This window comes from Chiloscyllium plagiosum, unplaced genomic scaffold (genome assembly GCF_037043375.1).
Source record: "Chiloscyllium plagiosum isolate Xiang-an unplaced genomic scaffold, Cpla_swu_hap1 HiC_scaffold_7, whole genome shotgun sequence".
Taxonomy (NCBI): Eukaryota; Metazoa; Chordata; class Chondrichthyes; order Orectolobiformes; family Hemiscylliidae; genus Chiloscyllium; species Chiloscyllium plagiosum.
The window spans coordinates 63,670,979-63,690,647 of record NW_028270145.1 but is presented as its reverse complement, the minus strand read 5'-3'; the positions used below and the strand labels follow the sequence as shown (position 1 = coordinate 63,690,647).

The 19,669-nt window shown below is 40.7% G+C and overlaps 1 protein-coding gene across 4 annotated transcripts in view; it reads right to left on the bottom strand.

Annotated features, from left to right (window-relative positions):
- cunh7orf57 (chromosome unknown C7orf57 homolog) overlaps positions 1–19,669 on the bottom strand; it is a 78,139-nt gene that overhangs the window by 20,643 nt on the left and 37,827 nt on the right. For all 4 annotated transcript variants that reach the window (XM_087988619.1, XM_043693799.2, XM_087988621.1 and 1 more), the window contains 3 exons: positions 18,817–18,916; positions 10,268–10,424; positions 6,697–6,866 (listed from right to left, as the gene is read on the bottom strand). In XM_087988619.1, the coding sequence (XP_087844745.1) occupies positions 6,697–6,866; positions 10,268–10,424; positions 18,817–18,916 (427 nt within the window). The remainder of the gene's footprint in view (positions 1–6,696; positions 6,867–10,267; positions 10,425–18,816; positions 18,917–19,669) is intronic.

Below are 19,669 nucleotides of genomic sequence, written 5' to 3'. Positions count from 1 at the left end.
TGGCACTTTCCCCTGCCACCGCAGGAACTGTAAAACCTGCGCCCACACCTCCTCCCTCACCTCCATCCAAGGCCCTAAAGGAGCCTTCCACATCCATCAAAGTTTTACTTGCACATCCACTAATATTATTTATTGTATCCGTTGCTCCCAATGTGGTCACCTCTACATTGGGGAGACTGGGCGCCTCCTAGCAGAGCGCTTTAGGGAACATCTCCGGGACACCCGCACCAATCAACCACACCACCCCGTGGCTCAACATTTCAACTCCCCCTCCCACTCTGCCGAGGACATGGAAGTCCTGGGCCTCCTTCACCGCCACTCCCTCACCACCAGATGCCTGGAGGAAGAACGCCTCATCTTCCGCCTCGGAACACTTCAACCCCAGGGCATCAATGTGGACTTCAACAGTTTCCTCATTTCCCCTTCCCCCACCTCACCCTAGTTCTAAACTTCCAGCTCAGCACTGTCCCCATGACTTGTCCGGACTTGTCCTACCTGCCTATCTCCTTTTCCACCTATCCACTCCACCCTCTCCTCCCTGACCTATCACCTTCATCCCCTCCCCCACTCACCCATTGTACTCTATGCTACTTTCTCCCCACCCCCACCCTCCTCTAGCTTATCTCTCCACGCTTCAGGCTCTCTGCCATTATTCCTGATGAAGGGCTTTTGCCCGAAATGTCGATTTCGCTGCTCTTTGGATGCTGCCTGAACTGTTGTGCTCTTCCAGCACCACTAATCCAGAATCTGGTTTCCAGCATCTGCAGTCATTGTTTTTACCTCGATTATTTTTCTCCAGTCATGCGCAATATAGGTCAGGCTTTCTGTTTATTTTTCTTATGTGTTAATAGCTTTGAAAATTAGGAGGAGTGTTTTATGCAGTCTGCATCCTGAGCTATGTCCTGTGCCAGAAAGTATGCTAGCTAAAATATTGGCCTCTACAAATAACAATAGCAGGGGAACATTTAGAGTTTAAGATCTCAGAGATAATTAATTCATTTTTGTTCTTGAAATGTAAGCATTCCTGGCAAGACCAGAATTTAATCTAAGTCACTAATTGCTCTTGAAAAAGTGGCCTGCTTTCTTGACCCATTGCTGGCTATGTGGTGTATGTACATCAATGGTGTTGTAAGTGAGATGCTCCAGGTCTTTCACCGAGCAACAGAAATGGGGAACTGACACAGTTCCAAGTTAGCATGGCATGTGACTTGGGGGAACTTCGCAGACAGTGGTGGTCCCAAGCCTGGTTGCTCTTGCCCATCTCGATGGTAGAGGTTGTGGATTTGGAAGGCACTGTTTGACGAATTTTGGTGACATGCTGCAGTGCATCTTGTAGATTGTACATACAGCAGCAACACTGCACTGGTGGCCGAGGGAGTGAATTTTTAAGGTGGTGAATCAAGTGGGCTGCTTTGTCTTGGATTATGTCAAGCTTCTTCAGCATTGTTGGAGTTGCACTCATCCGGCCAGTGGGCAGTATCCTATGACTGTCTTGACTTGTCCCTTATATCTTAGCCCAGTACACTTCAAAATGATGTTTACAAATAATTTAATTGAGGGGAAATTATTATTGGCGATCTCAGTGATGAATATTGAACATGTTCATTTCTGAATTTCTCTGTCCACTAATCTAATCAAGATATTAAGAATATACCTCCATTCAAATACAGGCAGAGGATATATGAACATAAAAGTTAGGAGCAGGAGTAGGCCTTTCAGTCCTTAAGCCTGCTCTGCCATTTAACAAAATTTTGGCTGATCTGATTGTGGCCTCAAATCCACATTCCCACCTATCTCTGATAACCTTTGATTCTCTTGTTAGGAGAAAGTGAGGTCTGCAGATGCTGGAGATCAAAGTTGAAACTTTATTGCTGGAACAGCACAGCAGGTCAGGCAGCATCCAGGGAACAGGAGATTCGACGTTTCGGGCACAGGCCCTTCTTCAGGAATGAGCAGAGAGTGTTCAGCAGGAGAAGATAAAAGGTAGGGAGGAGGGACTTGGAGGAGGGGCGTTGGAAATCTTGTTAGTCAAGAACATATCTACTCTGTCTCAAAAATATTCAATGAATCTGCTTCCATCACTCTCTGGACAAGAGAGTTCCAAACACTTACGACCCTCTCAGAGAAAAGATATCAGATCATGTGAACATGTTGAACATTATTCATCAATGTCATCTATAGTCATTTGTGCACTATAATCTGTTCTTTGGAACACAAAATTGAAAGACAACTATAAAAGTGCAAACCAAGCAACTGCTTTAGAAAGAAAACTTGCTAAAATTTTGGCTTAATGTCAAAACAGACCTGCATTGAACAGCTAGTATACAAGACAGTAATATAGAATGAATTAAGGCTAAGAAACATTTTAGCCCATTTTTAAAAAATCCTTTAGTGCTTAACCCATTTTTGTCTGCCATTACAACAAATTTTCTCCACCAATATCCCCCAAATTTCCTTTCCCCCAAAACTGTAGGATAAAAATCTCTTGTGTGTTAAAGTGTAAAGACTGAGAACACAGGCTGATCTCACTAATATAAGACAGGCAAGATTACAACTGAACAACAGGCTACACCTAAAGAACAGATAGTTTGAACACAGGCGAAAGTGAGGGGCTGATGAAGGGCTTTTGCTGGAAACGTCGACCCTCCTTCTCCTCGGATGCTGTCTGACCTGCTGTGCTTTTCCAACACCACACTCTCGACTCTAATTTGAACACAGTCAAGGTATGTTACCATAAAGTAGATAGAGAGAACCAAAAAATTCAGGGCTCTCTGGATAATAAAAAATACAGGAATCAAAGTGAAGAAGAAAAGGTGCACCTGTAAGAAATGCCAGGTGGATAATATCTAACCTAAAACTGGCTGGTAACTGAAAGTTCAGAGGAGAAATGAAAAAATAAGAAAGCAAATAAAAGAAGCAGAGAGAAGAGAAGCTCCTGGAAGCGAATATAAAAGGGAATTTAAAAACCATTTGTAGACATTTGAATAGTAAAAAAGCGAAAAAAAGGAGGTACTGATGACCAAAAAGGGGATTTACACACATGACTGAGATATTAAATTAATCCTTTCACGTTACCATCAAGATCTGTCTTTACCAAGGAAGAAGGTATTTGAAAGGACAGGGTGAAAGAGGTAGTAGTTCAGGCACCTGAGAGCTTGGAATTGGTAAGGAGGTAGCATTGTGCACAACATCTTTAAGTAAAATTGATAAGGCACCAGGACTGGATGAAGGAGACTAAAGTATTGCAATGTGACAAAAAGCATTCAAAAAAAGTGTAAAGCTAAGTCCAGCAACTACAGACCAGTCAATTTAACTTTAGGTGCTGGGAGAGCATTTTGAAAGAATAATTTGAGTCATAGAGATGTACAGCATGGAAACACACCCTTCGGTCCAACTCATCCATGCCATCCTGAGATTCCAGCTCAATCTAGTCCCACTTGCCAGCACCTGACCCATATCCCTCCAAACCCTTCCTATTCATATACCCATCCAGTTTTTAAATGTTGCAATTGTACCAGCCTCCACCACTTCCTCTGGCAGCTCATTCCATACACGTACCACTCTCTGCGTGAAAAGGTTGCCCCTTAGATCCCTTTTATATTTTTCCCCTCTCATCCTAAACCTATGCCCTCTAGTTCTGGACTCTCCTACCCCAGGGAAAAGATTTTGTCTATTTATCTTATCCATGTCCCTCATGGTTTTATAAACCTGAAAAGGTCACCCTTCAGCCTCTGATACTCCAGGGAAAACAGCGCCAGCCTGTTCAGCCTCTGCCTATAGCTCAAATCCTCCAAACCTGGTAACATTCTTATATATATTTTCTAAACCCTTCCAATTTCACAACATCCTTCCGATAGGAAGACCAGAATTGCACACAGTGTTCTGAAAGTGGCCTAATCAATGTCCTGTACAGTCGTAACATGACCTCCCAACTCCTGTACTCAATACTCTGACCAATAAAGGAAATCATACCAAATGCTGCCGTCACTATCCTATCTACCTGCGACTCCACTTTCAATGAGCTATGAACCTTCATTCCAAGGTCTCTTTGTTCAGCAACACTCCCTAGGACATTACCATTAAGTGTATAAGTGCTTTCCTAAAATGCAGCACCTCACATTTATCTTCAGGACAAAATAAAAATTATTTGGGCAATGTAGAGTAATTAAGAAAAACCAACATCAATTTGTTTATGGTAAATTTTGTTTAACTAACTTAAGAGCTTTTTGATGAACTAATGCAAGGGTTAATTAGGGTAATGCTGTTAATATGGAGTACATGGAATTTCAAAAGGCATTTAAGTGCTACACAACAGACTTGTGTGCAAACTCAGGACTCGTGGAATAAAGCAGACGGTAGAAACATGGATCCACAATTATAGCAGTTCTGAAAAAATGTCAGCCTGGACTTGAAACATTAACTTTATTTCTCTCTCCATAGATGCTGCCAGACCCGTTGAGTTTTTCCAGCATTCTCTGCATTTGTTTCAGATTTATAGTATCTGCACTATTTTGCTTTCATTTGAGTGTACCATCCTGGGCTTTATCAATTGGAGGTTTGTGTACAAAAACAAGGAAATCATGTTAAACTTGAATAATGCACAGGTTTCCCCCAACTGGAGTAATTTGTCCAGTTCTAGGCACCACATCATGGGAAAGATGTGAAGGGATAGCGAGCAGAAAAATTTCACAATAATGGTTCCTGTGATGAGAAACTTCAGTTTTGTAGAAAATTGGAGAAGTTGGGACAGTTTAAAAACCGAAGTTGCTAGAAAAGCTCAGCAGATCTGGCAGCAGCTGTGAAGAGAAATTAAAGTTAACGTTTCAGGTCTGGTGACTCTTCCTCAGTTGGGACAGTTGTTCTTTGAGAAGAGAAAGTTGAGAGAAGATTTTATAATAGCCAGGAAAGAACAGATAGGGAGAAAGTGTTCTCAAAGATCAAGAACCAGCAGGCACAGAGTTAAGTTACTTGGATAAAGAAGCATTGGCAACATAAGGAAATGTTTTCTACTTTGCAAGTGGTTAGAATTGGGAATATATTGCCTGAGAATGAAGTGCAGGCAGAGTCAATCAAGGCATTCAAGAGAGAATTGCATTATTATCCACAAAGGAAGAATGTGCAGGACGATGAGGAGACGCCCTGTTCTGTAGGAAGTGGTACTTAGTGAATTGCTGTTTTCAGCAAACCAGCACAGACATGATGGATTAAATGGCCTTTTTTTAAATTCACTTGTGGGACTTGTAATTCACTGGGTATTGCTGACAGGCCAGCATTTATTGCCTGTTCCTAGTTGCCCTCGAGAAGGTGGTGGTGAGCTGCCTTCTTGAATCACTGCAGTTCATATGCTGTAGGTAGAAGCCCGCACTGTCATCATTCTATGAATCAAGAAAGTTCTATGTAACAAGTTTGTTAACATTTTTTAATGGAATAAAAGAGTTAATTCTAGCATGAATGCAAATTTGGCTAAGTGACGAAAAACAACTATGGTAAATGGTTTTTTTGGAACTTGAGAGCGGGCCATGGTGGGTTCTGCAGATGTTAGCAATTGCTATATTGATCTATACAAATGACATAGATGGAAATGTGTTGCTGGAAAAGCGCAGCAGGTCAGGCAGCATCTAGGGAACAGGAGAATCGACGTTTCGGGCATTAGCCCTTCTTCAGGAATGAGGAAAGTTGGTCCAGCAGGCTAAGATAAAAGATAGGGAGGAGGGACTTGGGGGAGGGGCGTCGGAAATGTGATAGGTGGAAAGAGGTCAAGGTGAGGGTGATAGGTCAGACTGGGGTGGGGGCGGAGAGGTCGGGAAGAAGATTGCAGGTTAGGAAGGCGGTGCTGAATTTGATGGATTTGACTGAGACAGGCTGGGGTTTCCTCATTTCCCCTCCCTCCAGCCTGTCTCAGTCAAATCCATCAAATCATATGGAGTTTGAACAGATTGAATAGGGTGAAACGTTACATTGTCAAATTTTCTGGAATACTGGAAGGCACCAAATTAAAATGACTGGCAAAAACACCAGAGATGACTTGAGAAAAAGTGTTTTCATATAGCAAGTGGTTAGGATCTGGAAGCACAACTTAACAGTATGACAGAGACAGATGCAGTCATGATTTTCAAAAAGGAATTGGATAATTATGTGAGGAGAAAATATTTTTAGATCTATGGAGAAAATGTCGGGGAGTAGGATAAGCTGGCATGGATCCAATGGGCCAATGACTCTTCTGTACCATAAAAAATAGATGATTCAATAATTCTAGAAGGAAGGCCATTTTCTAGGCTTCTGACAATGCAACTCCAACACTGTGAGGAAGTACATATGAGGAGCTCATGGGAATTCACCTTCAGACATTTCTATTCTCTCCGGCATTTTGCACTGGCCTCTCTGGTAGCATGGCTACAAGCTATCCATTAAGTAGAGCATAGTAGACACAGACTGATGACATATAATACTACAGTTTATAAGATTTTATACTTCCTAGTTTAAAAACTATAATCTTTCCTGTTTAGAATGCAACAGTTAATTTGAAAACTGCCTTTTATGGCTGATGTTCCAAAGAAAGGCTGACACTAAATTAAACATTTCCAGCTGTTCCAGTTTGCTGTCCAATGATTTTCTAGTTATACAATAACTGATCACTGTTGAAAATGTTTATTTGCTTATGGATACCTTAGCACTGTTATAATCTGCAGCACTTACCTCGCTGTATTAGCTGGTATGCCAGACTGCATTGACCATTGCTTTGGTTCAGTACTTAAGGCCATGTCCTCCATCTTTGGTTCAGTACTTAAGGTCATGTCCTCCATCTTAAGATGAGATGGAAAATTCTTGTCCAGTTGTCCCAAATTACCAACTTCAGGAGTCCCTGACTGAGCACATTGTATCAGAGTAAAAAGTGAATAATCTAGAAACACACCCTATTTCTGAAAATAGTAAGAAAAATAATTATAGTAAATTAAGAGAATCTCAACTTGAACTTTTAATTGTAATAATTTCCTCTGTTCTTAATTTTTCTATTTGATACATTGTTTTCAATTGAAAGGATGGGTAGGTTACCTTGTTTCCAAGCTTCTGAAGATGCTATTCAATAGATCACTGTTCAAAATGAACCATAGTCTATAAAGTTTTCATTGTCTCCCTGTATAAATGCCTACCAATGGCTTGGCATCTTCTTTAATGGCACAGCTGAGCATGAAAATTGCTCATGCATTCATCTATCCATAACAAGCATGGTCCCTAAAAATCAGGGTTACCTCTGACAATGGTTTTTAGAGCATGATCTAAATTTTTGCTGTTATGGAAAACTGCACATTTTTCACTCTAAGACATAATAGCATAATAAGTTATCTGGTTGGAAGCAGTTTCTGAGCTGTTGTTGATGTGATGAGTCTATATCATGACTCCCATAGCTAAAATAATAAAAATCTTTGTAGCATCCTAGGGTAATTTTACTGCTTCCATGTAAGGCTCATCAACTCCTTCAAGACATTTTCAGTCACAGCAAACATCAACACACTTTTCACTGAAGAACACTACTGGAGGGCAAACTACTTAACACAACTGCATCAATCCCTTTTTTCAGGTCTCTCAAGTGAAAAGAATTAAGACTTCTAGTAAGCTGGAGAAATACAATAAATACAAAGCCCACATTCCTTTAGGGGCTAAAAATGTGAGGCCATTATTTTATTCAATTAATATCAATCATATGATGAGATAGTGAGCACCCCTATTGGTTTAATGGAGAACAATATTCTTTTTGTTTTCTGACTGCAATGTGAAAATGTAAATTATTGTTGACCTCAGTACTGTTCCAAGTTAATAACATTTATGATCTGGAATAAATTATCTGGTTGTTAGATAGTTACCCGAGTGGAGACAAATTAATGCGTTTCCCATGGCAAGTAAGCCAATGGAATCACTAAGCCTCTCCACATTGGGTGTGATATCCAGTTTGCCATTCAAGGTCTTCTCACTAAGACCTCTCTTATAATTAATGAGAATGAACTGCTTAGCTTCCATGATAGACTCCATCACAGTGAGAGTCGATAAAGTGTCGTGCTGGAAAAAGCATAGCAAGTCAGGCAGCATTGAGGAGCAAGAGAGTCAATGTCTCGGGTTTAACTCTACATCAGGACTGGGCCAGTCCTGATGAAGGGTTAAGCCTGAAACGTCAACTCTCTTGTTCCTCAGATGCTGCCTGACCTGCTGTGCTTTTTCCAGTGCCACACTTTATCGACTCTATCACAGTGATATTATCTTCAAACCACTCAGTATTGTTCTGCTATTGCTTCTCATGTGTTGATAATGTGATCTTGCGGAGTGTAGTATCTACAGATTCGTGAGAAAATTCAAAGTAACATGGAAGACTTCTCCTGATGTCCTGGTCAACATTCATGTCTCAATCAACATCACTAAAACAACTCATTTATCTTATTGCCATGCACAGATTGTTGTGGTTTCTACTTTACCAACTCGATTATTCTTCCAAATAGTTCATTGGCCACAAACTGCTTTGTGTGGCCCTGAGGATCCATGAAATGAAAAGTTATTTCCTTTCTTTCCACAAACAGTAGTTTTTAATGAGTCATGAATTTTATAAATCCAGCCGTTAGCTGGTTGGACCAGAATTTTGACTGACACACGTCTCCTTCTGGCCTCTAAAGAAACATAAACATATAAATCTTGATAATGCCCTTTTCTGGTACAGATCCCATTCCTGCTGACTGACCAGATATGAAATGTATTTCTGATGAAAAGCTCTGTTGACTTTAGGCCGGTCTTCCTGATGTTTGCTCAGAAAAGCAGGCAAATAGAAAAAAATGCTATTCCTGAAGAATTTCAGTGGGTAAACACCCTGTTTCCATTGAACAAATAGGATCAAAATAATCTTTAACATTTCCTTTATTCCAGATAGCAATATTCTATCTCTTACAATAGTTATTCTTTTGGGTTATTGAGCCTGGATTTGCATCCTTGAGTCAGGTAACAAGAACTATGAAAATTCTTGGCATGGCCAATCTGCTTCAGGAGAAAGTGATGGGAGATGGGATCATTATTGGTGGGGTTGGAGGTGGGGGGGGGGGGGGGGGGGGAATAGAATTGCCTGGTGCAGTCAGCCTGTCAATCCAGAAAGGTGGGTTTGAAACAGCCAAGGTAATAACTAGGGGCTGAGGGAGACCACTACATAGGCCCTATGCAGACTGTGTCCAGGAAGGAACATTGTAATAAGAACATAAAAATAGTGGATAAGCACTTGAACTGTCATAACTTTTAAGGTTTATGGGTCAAGTGCTGGAAACTATCATGTTTGGATAGATTGCCGCAGATTTGATGGGCCAAAGGGCTTCTACTATACAATGATTCTAAGATGCAGGAGTGGGCCACTAAAACCCTCAAACCATCCTAGATATTCGACAAGATCATGGTTGACATGCCCCAGGCCTCAATTTCTCCCTCAATTCCGTAAGACTTCAGAAATCCATTTTATCTCCTCTTTAGATACTTTTACTGATCTGGCCTCCACAATTCTCTGGTGTAGAGAATTCCAGACATTCATTACCCTCTCGGATATGAAATTTCTTCACATCTCAGCTTTTAATGAGTGTCTCCTTATTCCGTGACTATGCCCTCTAGTTGAGGTTTCCCCAGTAGTAGAAATATCTTCTCAACATCTCCCCTGTCAAGCCCTGTCAGAATCTTGTACATTTTAATAAGATTACTTATCGTGACAACAAACCACAAATGATCTAGATAAGCATATAGCATGGTCTTTTTGAATGGATGTCTTAAACACCTTCTACAGCTCAAATAATAGACAAGTGCTTGTGTATTTCTTTTATGGGTAAGTGTGTAGATAGAAGAAAATATGTTGCTTTCTTGTAGATTTGAACATAAAAGGGAGTAGTCCTTGCTGTAGAATTAGAATTCGCTTGACCTAAAGGAGAAGAATCTTTGCCATGCTGGGCTTTAGCATTTCCATCCCCATTCACCCACTATAGAGTATATGCAAGCAATGGACCCAGAATGTATTAAAAAACGCTTCATAAAGTCATTTACTCACTATTTTTACCTATGTGAAAAGGATGTCTATTTACTTCAAGGTAGTAAAAGTCTCAATCATCCAGACTCATTAAAATATAAATAGGTGAAATCACAAGCATTTCTATAACTACACCTTCTGAAATTGACAATAGAGATCATCAGCTAGAGCTATTCATCAGGCAGGGGCTCAGAGTAATGAATGTCTGGGCTCTGAGCTTTGAGATTTTACCTTACAGTTTCCTGAGTCACCATGAATTTCCTCCTTCTCCCATAAATGTGTGTCAGTTGTTTCAATGGGAGTGGGGGAGGGTTTATAATTCTCACACTCTGACTTGTCTTGAATTATGTCATTAGACACCTCATTTGTAAGCTTCATCTGCACTGTCCTGTAAGAAGGAGAATATGATAATTATCATTGTTCATTACTCCCAATATCAGCAGTTACATTGACAGTATTTTCTGGAACAGTCAATACAATGAATGGTAAAAATCATGAAAGTAGTAACTCGAGCCCCACCAGCAAGTTAACTAGTGAAAGGTCACACGGTCGGAAATGACAAATGATGTCTACAGATTACCTTCAGAAAACGTCCAGAGGTGATTCTTAGACAAAAATAAAGCAGATGATCCTTAATGGATTACAGACTGTTCAGTGAAAGAAGAACCAAGAAGCAGTTTATTCAAAGAATATTTAAAACTATGCAAATCTAAAAAATGAAATAGAATGTATGGATTACTAATATTAGATGATGCTGTTTGAAATTGACTCTTCAGGGTGTTTTCATTAAATAGTTTAAATATACTGGTGTCATGGATGAGCATTGAGAAATGACAGTTGGTTTCACAATTGAGCACAACAGCACAATAGTTATAATACTATAGTCGTAATCCAACAGACTGAAGCTTAAGGTTGAACCTCAGCATGGCAGCTAGCAAATTTAAATTCAGTAAATGAAATAAATCTGGAATAAAAAAACAATTTTCATAATGCTAGCCATCAAACTAGTGGATTATCATTTTAAAAAGGCCTAGATGGGTTCATCCATATTGTTTAGCAAAGAAAATCTACCATCCATATATGATCTAGCCTATACGTGATTCCACATTATGTGAAATCCTCATAACATTTAAGAAGGAAGTACACTTGCAATGCCCAGGCAGACAAGGCTATGGGCCAACTGTTGGAAAATTGATTAGTATAGTTTGGTGATTATTTTTGACTAGCGTAGGTTCGATAGGCTGAAGGGCCTTTTTCTGTGCTGTAGACCTGTAAGACTATATTTCAGCAATATTATTGTCTGTTAAATGCCCACATGGCAGGTTGAGAAAGTACAGGATCCTGGATTTTATAAATGGAGGCTTAGAATACTAAAGCAGAAGTTTTGTTGAACCTTTCAAAACATTTGTGTAGCCTCCATGTCCAAATCTTGGCACTGCACTTTAGGAAGGACAGAATGCAGAAAAGACATACACGTCTAGTGATGAGGAACATTTCTTAGGTAGTAAGATTGGAGAATTTGGGACCATTTTCCTATGAAAAGAGAAGGTTGAGAAGAGATTTGATAGACATATTCAGAACCATCGTCAAGATTAGAGTGGTGCTGGAAAAGCACAGCAGGTCAGGCAGCATCTGAGGAGCAGGAAAATTAACGTTTCAGGCAGGAGCCCTTCATCAAGAATGGTAATGCCCGAAACATCAATTTTCCTGCTCCTCAAACACTGCCTGACCTGCTGTGCTTTTCTAGCACCACTCTAATCTTGACTCTAATCTCCAGCATCTGCAGTCCTCACTTTCACCTATATTCAGAACTATGACAGGTCTGAATATAGTAGCTAGAAAGAAATTATTCCTATTGGCAGAGGCGTTAAGGACCAGTGATGACAAATTTAAGATGATTGGCAAAAGAAATAATGGTGATATGACGGAATTTTTTTTTAACTCAGCAATTCATATCAAGAATTAATCTGCCTGAGAGCAGGTGGACACAAATAAAACTTAGCTTTCAAGTGGCACTGGTTAGGTACCTGAACAGAAATGAGTTGCATGATTACGGGAGAATGGATGGGAAAGTGAGTTCCTATTCACAAAACCAGCAAAGGCAATTTGGACCAAATGACTCCTATTTTGAAATCAACCAATAATTCCATGTATCAATTTAACATAGTACAATTACATAAAATGGCTAATATTTCGGTCTCAGGTTTGCTGCAGAGAGATTCAGCGCAAAGCAGGAAGAACAGTACAGTCTATTTGCATGAAAAAATGCATGGTTCTTCGACGTTAATTGGTTTTAACGCGATTGAAGAATTTAGATTGTTATTTGTAGAACACGAACTCTCTTTACCTGTATTAGCTATAACATGATTCCACACTCAGTAGATTAAATGGCAGGGCTATTGTACAGCTTTCTTATAACGCAAGGTTGCACGAGACTGGAGCTATCATACTATATCAGAACAAACTATTTCTCAGTTTTCACTAGGGATCCTGCTGTGTTTGTGCCCCTCTATTTCTCAACCTCTGCTTCTGACCGTCTATTCATTTCCTTCTGTTTTCACCCTGCAGATTTCAGGCCTCAATGCTGAGTTCAATAACTTTAGAACCTGAACACCTCAGTCCATGTCCTTTACCACTCCCATATACAAGGCCCTGTCATCGTAGAGGCTGCTTTCAGCAAAGCGAACCCATTTAGTCCCTATTATCGGCTTTTCTCCTTCCGTGACTTATCATCCATTCCTTTGTCTGCCTCATGGGGTCTTTTTGGGCTTTGTCTCCATCATCCACTTATTCTTTCCCTTCCCAAGAGTCAGTGGGCTCAAAACGTTAACACTGCTTTCTGTCTACAGATGCTGCCTCACCTGCTGAGTTTCTTCAGCAACTACGGTTTTGTTTTACATGATATAGTGTCGCTGAAGCTGAACTAGTATTGCAAGGGAGGCTACGTGGTGGAGAAAAAGATCTCAATATTAACCCTCGCCCCACACAATGGTCATGTTAAAGACTTCTGCATGGAGAGCACACTCCTAACATTCTGATTACATGCCTACAGCTTTTTTTTATAGCACCAGATATCATGTGGGACTGGACAGCAGTTAGGTAATTGTTGGTGAGCATTTCAGATTTGTTTTTGCTCTTCAAGTTAGAAAAGTGTGTCACTCTCAGAACTGAAAATCTGAAACTTATTATTCATCTATTTAATTAATAAACCACAGTGGCACGCACTACTGCCTCACAGCACTAGAGACCTGGGTTCAATTCCCGCCTCAGGCGACTGTCTGTGTGGAGTTTGCACATTCTCCCTGTGTCTGCGTGGGTTTCCCCCGGTGCTCTGGTTTCCTCCCACAGTCCAAAAATGTGCAGGTTAGGTGAATTGGCCATGTTAAATTGCCCGTAGTGTTAGTTGAAGGGGTAAATGTAGGGGAATGGGTCTGGGTGGGTTGCTCTTCGGAGGGTCAGTGTGGACTTGTTGGGCCGAAGGGCTTGTTTCCACACTGTAAGTAATCTAATGTAAGTAATCTAAACTACATCAACCAATTTATCTATTGAACTGAACTTATTGTATGACCAATAATTTTGACTAAATACATAAGGAAACAGTTTAGATAGTGTGACAATGCTATGGCATTAAGAGGTGTGTTTTGTCCAGATTTCTTTTAGTGAAAAAGATTGGGACTGGTGTCAAGCAGTCTATGAGAAAATAAATAACTTCTGAGGCCTTGCGTTTTTTTTGGAACATTAAAATAACAACCTGAGTGCGTGTGGTCAAGCTCTCACAGATCAAGGATTTTTAGTTAGCTTTTGGCAGTTGTTGCTAGAGTCTCAGCAAAGTTGGAAGGCAGTGAATCTCTCCCAGCACTACACTTGCTTTCTTTGAAATGTTGTTTGATATTCTTTCCTCCTGGATTGGAGAACTGCATGTGAGACATGTTTTCTGAATTTGCCTTTTTGCCAAACCTGTGTTTATGGGTAAATTGTGTTTTGCTTAACGTTGTGTAGTTTGACCAATCGAATTGCATCGGAAATACAGCATCTGACATTTACCTTTAAAATAAGAGAATGTTAGTGTCTATTTTGGGGGGAGGGGTGGGCTGAGTCTTGTCCATAAAAGTAGATACAACAGCAGAGATGGTGTGTTGTAGCTTCAATATGTGGGCTGTATAGCGATCTCAGACAAGCCTTAAGTGTTTGCAGCTCAAGGAAATATAATCAATTGTTGAGCTGGAGTCTGTGCTCCTGACACTGCTGGGCATTGGGCGGGAGAGAGTTACCCAGGTACTTCCTTCCAGGAGAAGTCATAACACTCATAGTACTTTAGAATTGGTCAGAACGATGGGACAGTGATTTAGCAAGTATGGAAATGCAGGATGTGGTGATGGAGGAGATCTACTCCTGTTGTTTTATCAGATACAAGTAGCCTGTTGCCTGTATAGATGATAGCAAGGATTGCAGGGTGTAAGGGCAAATGGACCACAGCACTATTCTGCAGAAGCCCATTCAAATGTAAAGTGTAAAGCAATGTGCTAGTGTTAGGGAACAGAATAGTCAGGGAAATAGGTAATAGTCTCTGCTGTCAAGCCCATGAGTTCTGAAGGTTGCCTGTCTGCCTGGTGTAAGTGTTCAGTCCCTTTCTTCAAAGGGTGAGAAGAACTTCGAGTGGAAGAGAAAGGATCCAGATGTGATGATCTTCATTTGAAATTAACAACATAGAATGAGGTTCGACAGACAGAGTTTAAGGCGTTTTGTTTGGAATTCAGAAACAAAGCCTCAAGGATAATTTCTAGATTACAGCCTGAACTATGTGCAAAATAACATAGAGTCAAGCAAACTAGAAAGAATTATATGTGTAGCTCAAAAATAGTGTGGAGAAAAAGTAGTTTGGCTTCACGGGGCATGGACACTAGTGTTAGAAAAAGAATGAACTGTTCGATTCGGCTAAGCACATCTGAAACCATGCTGGCTGTTAATTGTATATTCATTGTGTTTAATTGTGTGCAGGAGATATTGCTTATTGAGAATCCACATGAATACATATTGTAGTAAGCTGGATAATTCAGAGGCTACCATGAGCATATGGTGACAGACAGTCTGTCTCTTGACAAAGAGCTCAATACAATCATTTTGGAGGCAGTGAGTAACTTTGGCTGACTAAGAAAATGGACATGGAGAAACAAAAAGCTGACTGGCAGGATCTAGGTACTTATCTATAATGCCTGCACCCTCACCACATTTCTACATGGTAACTTAAATCCTAAAGAAAAAGGCTCAATAATTTCCAGCTCCGGTGTCTGTGATGTATCTTGAGCATCACATGGAAAGACATATCGCAAATAAAGCAGTCCTTTGAACAATTACTATGTCAAGAATGTTGACACCAATCAAGCAAACAGGGTTTCTGGTTTTGGGCATGTGCACTGAATGGAAGGTGTCTACATATCCTAAGGGTATGCTACACTGGGAGATAGTCAGTGTTAAAAGACCACAAGATGCCCAAAACTTTGAATAAGGGATGCTATCAAAAGCTACATGAGTACCCTCAACATCAAACATGACAAGTGGAAACCCCAGCAGACAATCAGTATAAGTGACAACCTAGGCTGTGGTCAGGAGTTCACCACAATGACATGTGGCTTCAGAAGCTTAAAGTAGATGCCATTCCTGGGAGCAAGATGTCAGTAGCGATCATCCCACACCATCGGCAAGGGGCAATTTCATGCTGTCACTCTCAGCAAAGTTCTCAGGCTATATTCATATCACCTCCTGCAGGGAGAAGGATGTCCATCATAAAATGAAACCATAGATTATTGGGAGAGTGTTTGAAGTCAGGAAAGAGTAACCAAAAAGATGATAAAATGGAACAACATTAGAATGAAATTAAACTAGCCAGAAATGCAAAAGCAGATTGTAAGAGTTTTAATAAATATATACAAAAGATAGCAGATAAGGGAAACATTGATTCCATAGATGCAGGTGCAGAAAAAGTTATGATAGCAATGAGTAAATGTCAGGGATGTTAACCATGGAATCTCAAACACAGGAGTACAGTTATGACTTCCTGTCACCCATTAGCCTCAATGTATTCCTCTTACCATCAGCTTTCCTATTCAGGCCAGTAGCTAAACTTGTAGCAGGTGATCCACAGTGTCCTCAGACCCTCATTGGTCCATATGAGGCAGGACAAGAGTTTTTAAAAAAAGTCATTTCACACTCAAAATGTTAACTTTGTTTCTCTCTACCAATGCTGTCATACTTGCTGAGTTTCTCCAGCAATTACTATTTTTATTTCAGATCTTCAGCATTATTGTCTTATTGAAGTGGGATCCTACTAAATTCCTTGTCAACTGCTCTGCCTAGGCTACAAGGAGTGCTGGAAAAAGCACTTACATTGTGGATTTGTCAGCTTTTATCTTCGCTGGTGAGTTTTCCAATAGAAAACAACAGGATTTATGTTGGACACCAGAGGGTGAGTCACTCATCCAACTTAATCCAACAGGTAAATTAAAGTTGCCTTGAAGTTTATCTTTGCTACTGGAAACTAACTGAATCAATTTTGTTAGATATCTTGTTGCCATTCCTTCTCATACAGTCATAGAGATATGCAGCACAGAAACAGACCCTTCAGTCCAACTCATCCAGGGCAATCAAACGTCCTATGTAAATCACTTCCCATTTTCCAAAATTTAGCCCATATCCCTCTAAACTCTTCCTATTCATATACCCATACACATGCCTCTTAAATGCTGTAATTGTACCAGCCTCCATCACTTCCTCTGGCAGGCTATTCCATACATGCACCACCCTGTATGTGAAGACGTTGCCCCTTAGGTCCCTTTTATATCTTTCTCCTCTCTCCTTAAACCTATGCCCACCACTTTTGGATTCTCCCATCTCAGAGAAAACAGCTTTCGTATTTACTCTATCATTGCACCTCATAATTTTATAAACCTCTATAAAGTCACCCTTCAGCCTCCGACACTCCGAGGAAAACAGACCCAGCTTACTCAGCCTCTCCCTGTAGCACAAACCTTCCAAACCTGGCAACATTCTCTAAACCTTGTCAACTTTCACAACATCCTTCCTATAGGAGGGAGACCAGAATAGCACGCAATACTCCAAAACTGTTCAAATCAATGTCCTGTACAGCTGCAACAGAAGCTCCCAATTCCTATACTCAATGTACTGAACAATAAAGGCAAGCACCAAACACCGCCTTCACTATCCTACCTACCTGCATACCCACTTTCAAGGAACTATGAACCTGCACTCCAAGGTCTCTTTGTTCAGCAACTCTCCCAAGGACCTTACCATTAAGTGTATAAGTCCTGCCCTGATTTGCCTTTCCAACTGCAGTACCTCACATCTATCAAAATTAAACTCCATCTGCCACTCCTCAGCCCATAGACCCCTCTGATCAAGATCATGTTGTACTCTGAGATAATCTTCTTCGCTGGCTACTACATCTCCAATTTTAGTGTCATGTGCAAACTTACTAATCATACCTCCTATGTTCACATCCAAATCATTTATATAAATGACAAAAAGCAGTGGACCCAGCACCGATCCTTTTGGCACTCCACTGGTCACAGGCCTCCTGTCTAAAAGCAACCCTCCACAGACCACCATCTGTCTTCTATGTTCGAGCCAGTTCTGCTTTGCAGCTACAACTTAATCTACTAAATTTTAAAAAATTCCATGCCATAGGTTGTTCCTTTTTAGAATTTAGGAGGTGGGGTACAAATCAATGAAATACAACTTCCACTGACAACTTTAAGTGAAGGAACACAGATGACACATTAATTACTCACAACACCTTTGGCAAAAATGGACCAGAACTAAACTGCCTGCCATGTACGTTTTGTGCATATAACGCCTGACTGAAAACCTTTAGACTATAAATTATTTTTCGCTTACTATCAGCTCTGTTTACATCTCTAATACTGTCCCCTGCAGCAGCTCTGAGCAATCTTGCAACAAATGTCAATTTATTTTGGAACACAGACTGTGACAATCCAGAGTAAATATGAAAGCATAAACTAGATCCAATTACAGTTACAGTTCTTAAGAGTATTGCATTATTAGGAGAGAATAAAGATCCCAACTACTGCTGGAGAGTCGCTTATGATTTCCAGCATCTGTAGTTCTTTTGATTTTTGTTTAGTGAGTTTATGAACTTTTGGGTTGGCCTTACGACTGACCCCACTTGATTGCCCACCCCTGACTTCCAACTTCTACTTGACTCCCCAGCCCCTCAGGTTCTGCTCCTCCCTGACATGACATCACCACTCTACCACCATGCCTCTGTCACACTGCAATCTGACTCAGCCTGCACCCTACCCACTCTACCTGGCAGGCAATGTAACCATCCTGTCAGCTTGCCCGCACTACCACCTGCCATCCTATCATATGATACCTCTGCCATTCTAACCCACTTGTCCACAAATCACATTCACACTCATTCACTAACAAACCGAAAAACTTTTTTTAAATGTCCCAAAACCTTTCAGTGTGTTAGTAAATGAAGACTTAACAGAATGCAACAACTAGGGCGAACGGCTTCTCTTTCTCCATCCCTGATTCTCCTGTGCTATGAAGAATGACTCTCATGAAAGACCACTCCATGATTCTGAATAGGCTCAGAAATTCCAGGCAGTAACGTGGAGCTTTGTCATATAGTAAAGGAGTGGGATCGGAATTACGTTCCAATAGTGACTGCCAATTCTCAAAAGATTCAGTCCATTATTTCTATGGCCAGGCACACAGAGAATTTGAAGCTTACTTACTGATTATTTTCTTGGAATGAAGATTCAGGTGACAACCATTCAGGTTTCTTGAGGGGAGTACATGTTGATTTTGGTGACAATCCACCAAAGGTTAGTAGATCTTAAGCAAAACAAAGAAAAAGTTTTTAACCCATCTCTAGACATTTCCCTGTATTGCTGTTGTTAAACGATGAATAATAAGATGTTACAAAAACATTGGACTACATTCTTTGTCCAGTAATACAAGGATGTTGCCAGGGTTGGAGGATTTGAGCTATGGGGAGAGGCTGAACAGGCTGGGGCTGTTTTCCCTGGAGCGTTGGAGGCTGAGGGGTGACCTTATAGAGGTTTACAAAATTATGAGGTACATGGATAGAATAAATAGACAAAGTCTTTTCCCTGGGGTCGGGAGTCCAGAACTAGAGGGCATAGGTTTAGGGTGAGAGGGGAAAGATATAAAAGAGACCTAAGGCGCAATGTTTTCATGCAGAGGGTGGTACGTGTATGGCATGAGCTGCCAGAGGAAGTGGTGGAGGTTGGTACAATTGCAACATTTAAAAGGCATTTGGATGGGTATATGAATAGGAAGGGTTTGGAGGGATATGGGCCGGGTGCTGGCAGGTGGGACGAGATTGGGTTGGGATATCTGGTTGGCATGGACGGGTTGGGCCGAAGGGTCTGTTTCCATGCTGTACATCTCTATGACTCTATGATTTATTTTAGTGGATCAGTAATACTACTACCAATGTGAATTTGCAGTTAATCTGCTCACAATTCTTCCTTGTCACCTCATTTCATGGCAGCTTTTCCTTTGACTAGTAGTGTTGCTCCTGAGAGATTTACTGACATTGAAGCAGAAGGAAAATTTAATTCA